This window comes from Cibotium barometz, chromosome 46, assembly GCF_041138505.1.
Source record: "Cibotium barometz isolate CiBa-2024 chromosome 46, ASM4113850v1, whole genome shotgun sequence".
Lineage (NCBI taxonomy): Eukaryota > Viridiplantae > Streptophyta > Polypodiopsida > Cyatheales > Cibotiaceae > Cibotium > Cibotium barometz.
In genome coordinates this window covers 35,332,714-35,339,217 of record NC_141091.1, presented here as the reverse complement: position 1 = coordinate 35,339,217, position 6,504 = coordinate 35,332,714, and the positions used below count along the sequence as shown (strand labels likewise).

At 42.0% G+C, this 6,504-nt stretch overlaps 1 protein-coding gene across 1 annotated transcript; it reads right to left on the bottom strand.

The window, feature by feature from the left end:
• Window positions 1-1,370: 1,370 nt before the first annotated feature.
• On the bottom strand, window positions 1,371-6,149 carry LOC147612167 (beta-glucosidase 43-like). The gene is made up of 13 exons (XM_086784044.1): window positions 5,886-6,149; window positions 5,712-5,778; window positions 5,570-5,628; window positions 5,084-5,159; window positions 4,851-4,922; window positions 4,606-4,693; window positions 4,232-4,508; window positions 3,906-4,021; window positions 3,312-3,532; window positions 3,094-3,122; window positions 2,883-2,979; window positions 2,691-2,790; window positions 1,371-2,583 (listed from the first exon to the last, which is right to left on the bottom strand). Exons 1-13 carry the CDS (start codon window positions 6,105-6,107, stop codon window positions 2,403-2,405), a joined length of 1,605 nt encoding a protein of 534 aa, XP_086640170.1. The 5' UTR covers window positions 6,108-6,149; the 3' UTR covers window positions 1,371-2,402.
• Between the last annotated feature and the right edge of the window lie 355 nt (window positions 6,150-6,504).

Below are 6,504 nucleotides of genomic sequence, written 5' to 3'. Positions count from 1 at the left end.
CAAGTTCCATTGCATCAAGGTGAGCAAAATAGAACATGAAACAATAATAAATAAAAGTTAAACTAATGGGTTGCACTCTAAACGGGCTATGTCTATACTCCAATTGCAAACTATAGCAAGGGAGTCCTAAGCAAAGCCACTTTCCCAGCAGCACAATGATGCCAAAGATGTTCCATTAATTGAGAACACTTGAGCCCTGAAAGATAGAGAGAAGGAGAGAAGAATGAAAAGGTCTTACTCATTTATACCAATTTACACCTCAAGCCACTCTTGGTAGAGTAACTCTTTCTTGTGGAAAGCTAGGGCCCTCAACCTTACCTCCTTCATTGTCACCACCACAAAGGAGCTTTGCAAATGGGTGGGGAGCAAATAGAGAGAGACCTATGGAAATATCAACCTCTACTTTGATGCCACGATAAGTGAAAGCATGAGAGTATAGACAATTGGAGGGAGAGAGGGAGAAGAGAACATACATCAACACCATTGCTCACCCACACAATCTCTAAGCATACATGCAATAAAGAAGAAGAGAAAAGCACACAAGCAACGTCAATCACAAGAGAAACAAGACTCAAACTTAATTGCACAAGTGGGATTATGTATTTTCTCGTTAGTCAAAATGTCTTATATACAAGATTCATTTGTACAATTGAAACCTATGGAAATCCTACAAGATGTCAAAATTAAAATGTATGGGTTGAGCTTGATACGTTCCTTTTTGGTTATAGATTTTCAACATGCAAGGTCCTACCATGCCATATACGGACACTCTTACATCAAAGAGTCTAGGCTCATACATTATTGGGACACTAACCACACTACCTTCGAATAAGGGGCACACAATCAAAGTGGATCATTGTAGAGGGAACATGTACGCCATGGATAGAAATCTGCTAGCCATCGAGTCTGACACAATTGCAATGAGACACATCCCTTCATGTTTGTTGCACTTGTAATAAACGATTGGACAGTGATTAAAAAGACAAAATGAATTTCCCCCACTATAATCCGCAAGAAAAAACAAACTAGATGCATGTCCAAAAGCTATTAATGCCCTGCCACTTGGGAAAGGAGCTCAATTCATTGACGTTAATGGCAAGCCTCTTACCTCATTACACCCTCTCACACAACAAAACCCCATTGGTATTTGAAAAAAGATCTATAGAACATCCACAAGATCAACAAATTGAGGCACCTTCTAGAGCACCTTGGCCCTCATAGAGTCCATGCCAATTTTGGTTCTTGGAATAATCCATGATACATCGGGGTAGTACCTTCCTATGCCAAGCATCATTAAGAAAGTTTTCCTAAGAGTTACACTTAACCTCTTCTCAACATCATTGTTCATGTTGTATACATACACCCAATCAACACACGAGATACACTTCTCTATATTATATAAAGGAACAGTTTTACAAAGCTGTCACACAACACAAGAACTTGAAAGTTCTGGAAGAGGACGAGGTGACACACGGCACAAGAACTTGGAAGTTTTGGAAGAGAAAGAGGTGATTCGAGGAAGTTGGGGTAGAATTTGAATTTGGAGGTTTGAAGAGATGTGAAAAGCACGGGTGGGGTCGTTTAGGAGGGGCTTTCTATGTTAATCGAGGGTCACAGCCACCCTATGTATGGTCCAAGCAAAGCAAACCAAGCAACAAGCAGAGCAGAGAATTGCATCCCAACACGTTGTTATTCATCTTCTGACCATAGCAAAAACAACAGCACCGGCACCGATTTTAAGAGCGTATAGCTCACAATCTTCTCTTCCCTTTTCTTCCGGTAACACAAACATAGCGTATCCATAGGTCAGTAAGTGTTGCTCACTTTCTTGTCTTTTCTGTTTTCCCATGACGTCCATTAATTCAATCTCCAGGCGATGGGAGGGTTCTAAATTGGAGTGGAGGGGGTGGTAAGGAATATATATATATATATATATGCATGTATGTGTGTGTATTTATGAGAGAGAGAGAGAAAACTTATTTAACAAACTTCATATCACACAGTTTTTCTTGAAATGTTAGATAACTTCATTTTATCTTACATTTAATGTTTAACTTTCATTTATACCTGAATTCCTTTCAACCCTTGCATTTTTGTGTGTGTGTGTGTGTGTGCAATTTTTTTTCCGGATATTTTGACTTACCATGATTTGTACACAGCCTCCACTGGTTTGTGTATGTAAAAACATGCACATGCATGACGTTGAAGAGTGTAATTGTACATCACTACCATGAAAATATCGATGTGCTTATAGCTTCTTATTCCATCAACCAAGGTTTACATGCATGTGTATGATGTACTCATGACATATGCAGGCTCTCAAAAACCTTGTAATCTATCTATATCCAAACAATGGTGGCCCAAGTAGGCAGGCAACCCCGCCCGGACATAATGTCTATGACCTATGCCAGTGTGTAGTTGCTTTGAGCAAGCATTTCTTTGAACCAAAGTGCAGACTTTCGAGGATAACGCTTTAGATTGTTGTCCACATAGAAAATGCCCACTCTTATGCCCATCCCCAAATTGAATTCAAAGCCATCTATCAAAGACCATGCATACACACCTTTCACATTTGCACCCTCACTGAAATAAGAAACACACAAAATGTTAGCTTGACTTGGCTCAAGTCAGGTTGATATAATCACAACAATCTCTTTTGTCTTATGAGAAGGGCATTAAAAGACATTTACCTTATTGCTCGACTTAGCTCATCGTAGTATGTCTCAAAAAACTCTACCCTTGAGTCATCCTCAAGGGTATCTTCAGTGGAGTTGTAAGCTATTCCCCATCCTACAAAGGCAAGGGGCCACTAATCATGAGATGATTAAGGTTGGTACTTCCACAATTTATGATAAACTTAGATAATTGAATCAAGCATGCACCTGTTTGTGTGATGTAGGTGGGGAAATTATCGTAGCGCTCTTTGATGTACTCAACAGCTTTCCTCATGCACCAAGGGACTGCATAGTCATGTGTTCCCTGGATCCAAGTTGTATGGGATAGTACATTAGAGGGAGTACATGAAACAAGGCTTAGCCTCTATCAATTCAAAAATAATTGGGATCTTGTGAGCTCAAGGTAGGCATATATTACCACTCCAATGGCTACCCCATCTCGTTCTCCTGCAAAAAACCAAAGAAACAATGTCATCAAGACAATCAAGACACCTTATGCATGACTTAACCTTATCAAACTTACACAAAGGAATAGCATTGGCCCAACAGATCTTACATAGATAATGTAGACCTTCCATTTGCAAGTTATCCTTACAATGGGTCTGTGTCTAGGTCATATATACAGCATTTATATACCTGTTACATTGACCCTCCAGTCGAGGTAGTAGGAGGTTTTGTTCTCAGTAAGGTAGAAGTCAGACTCGTAGACATAGAAGGCTGTTTGTATGTTGATGCCTATGAAGTCTAGAGACCCATTCACCTTTGCCATCTCCTCAGTTGTGAAGTTGGGAAGACGGGATTCGACAAGCTCACGCATGGAATCAGGGTAGTCCCCAAAGAAGATGGGATCCAAGAACCTGCCATCACATGCAATGTACATGGCTAGTAAATATGATGTAATAATTTTTGTCACATGATGGGATCCCAGGATCTGCCCCATGATCATGCAAAGTTTGAATAAATGCAATCACCAGACATATGCTTATCTCCGCTTTGTATGGGCCTATTCATGATGTGGTTTCCTTACATAGAAAGCCCTCACAGGACAAAATTAACCTGACCTAGTGCTACACGTTGTTCCTCGACACGGCAGGGGGAAAGGGGGGGGGGGTGTCTTTTGGCATAGATCCAAAAATTCACAATTTGTGGAGGTGATGATCATTGGTGCACACTATGCAAGACCTACCAATCCACTAAGAAAATCGAGATAAGAGGATTGAAGTGGTATACCATCCCAATAGGAAATCCGTCGCTCTCTGCGCAGCTTCAAAATCAGACGTCGAGTTTGTCAAAGGCTCTGACCATCTGAACCATAGGGCCAACCCGACACTGCCATTTTGAGTTGGCTGCAAGATGCCTTTAAGTTAGCAATTAAATCTAAAAGCACATAGAAGTCACGGAAAGGGTCACATTTTTGCATCATACATGTATGAAGTGTGCAGGGCTAGGATTCTGTTCTGAAAGACTTGGAAGATGACAAGCAACAAGAACAAACTCTGGAGAAACCCCAGGTTCATTCCAGAACTTCTAAGGCCAGAGGGAAGACAACTAAGCACCTGGTAATTGTTCCTGTAAATGTCCACAGCCTCTGCATGTGCAAGCAGCAAATGATGGGCCACTATATAGGGCTCTGTTCCCGAGTCGCCTTCCACGCAGTTGCCATAGTTCATGCCCATTTGCCCGATAATGTTAGGGGTGCACCTTCCTGGTGGATTCTGGTCTGTAGAGTATGCAAGCCCTGCCCAATCATTGGCCTCATCAAAGGTAATCCAGTACTTGACCCTGTCCCCGAATGCCTTGAAGCAAGTCTCAGCGTAATTTGCAAAGTCATCTCTGTACACCACAGATTAGGAAGAGGAATCATGCACAAGACGACGGCAATTCGGCAAGTAATCTCCCCCTCTTCACCCCTGAGGAGTAAGCTGCTTACATAAATTGTGCATTCAGAGGTCCTCCGTAGCTGTCATCGAGGATGTGAGGATGATCTTGGGTCCACAGAGTAACCATGGGTGTTAAACCTGAGTAAATACATCTTCCAATTATGTTGTATAGCAGTCGAAGGTTAGAACATTGTGTACAACAATCATGTTGTATGCATAAATAATTATGTTATATAGCAGTTGAAAACCTTGGTTAAAGTTAGAATAAATGAATAATTGGCTTCGTCTTTCTCACCTTTATCCAAGATGTCATCAATCACATCATTGTAATGGGCTATGGCCACTTCATTTACTTCACCGCTGCCGTCTGCACATTTGGTGGGAAAAACATTTTGAATCAATGGGGCCGTACACAATTTGGCGGGAAAAAAAATTTAAACAGATGTGGCCATTGGAGGGTTGGAGGGATTTGACAAAAGGAAACTCCAAAGAGGCAAAATTGGACACATAAGAGAGCAGGCCACTCACTAGGGAAAATCCTTGACCAGGCTATTGAAAATCTATATGAGTTCATCCCGAGACCAGTCATCAGTTCGTGGTCGCCCTACAAAAGAACACAGATTTGGTGACTACAAGACACACACACACACACACACACAAAATGGAGAAGGACTTATGATACACACGCACTTTTTTTCAAGTAATGATATATTATTAGTGGGAAACCTCATTGCGAGGTGAAAACCCCCCAAGAAATATGCACTGTACAATGGCTAGTCCCCAAAGGACCCATACTAGAGTTCCTCAGAAACAGTCCAAGAAAAGTGAGAAAGTCTGCAAATCAACATCCTGGCTCGGATAACCCCACACACACACACACACACATACAATGGGAGGAGAAGGAATCAATCATAAACTCCCAGTAATCAGTGATTAATTGTATTGCTAATCATTGTGCAGCTGGGTTTGATTAAAACATGAGTTGTATTGAGCAGAAGATTAATGAGAGAATGCCTTGTATTGGTTGTAGTTGTCACCGCATTGACCAGGGAGAGCTCCATCCATGGAAGCTCCTGCTCCAGAAAAATTACAAATCAGACTTCTCAAGAGTTTGAAGGCACACATATTGCTCAGAATTTCGATCAGAAAAGCTCACCGTCTCTACGTGCATACACATCCCAGATGTTGTCGGACTTGTTGTCTGTGTATTCAGCTCCTTCATGCTGGTAAAAGCGCAGGAAAATTAGATGGTTAAGAGCAAATGCCTGCTGTATTGTTGGATTAACAAGGTAATTAATGCTAAGCAAATAGGGTTGAGCGCAAAGCCCACCTTCATGGAGGACGTGATGGCTCCAAAGAGGAAGCCTTCGGGGAAACTGGCACGTGTGACGCCGGTGCCATTGGGGAAGAGGGCATCATTATCCTCATGAGAGGACAATGTGGGATCGTGGGGCAGCCCATGATGATGGCTATGGAGTGCAAAGCAAGGGGGTTGATGCAGCGCCCAATGGGCTAGCATGAAGAGAAGCACGGTGACAGAAGCCATGGCCATGGTGCATACAAGTTTTCAGAGAGCAAGACCATGCGGCAAAATATGAGGACGATCTGCGCGTGCACGTGCGACGCGTGTTTCCCTACACGTGCCTGTCAGTCCGGGAGTCACGAGCCTCGCTTTATTATATATTAAAATATTAAAATACTTGTCTCTTAGGGCTCAATAATTAATATCTTGAGATTCCAAAGATTGTGCACTCGTACTCACATGCAGAGCTTCTTTTTTGCTATAGACACTTGAATTTCTTTTTCTTTTTTCTTTTTTAAAAATTGCACAACTAATTCCTAGTTGATGAGGAGGACGGCGGTAGCTCATATGTTAAGGCGTTTTCGAGTTTATGGGTTTAAACCCTGCTGGCTACCCCGAATGATGCTACCTTGTAATGTTGCCCACG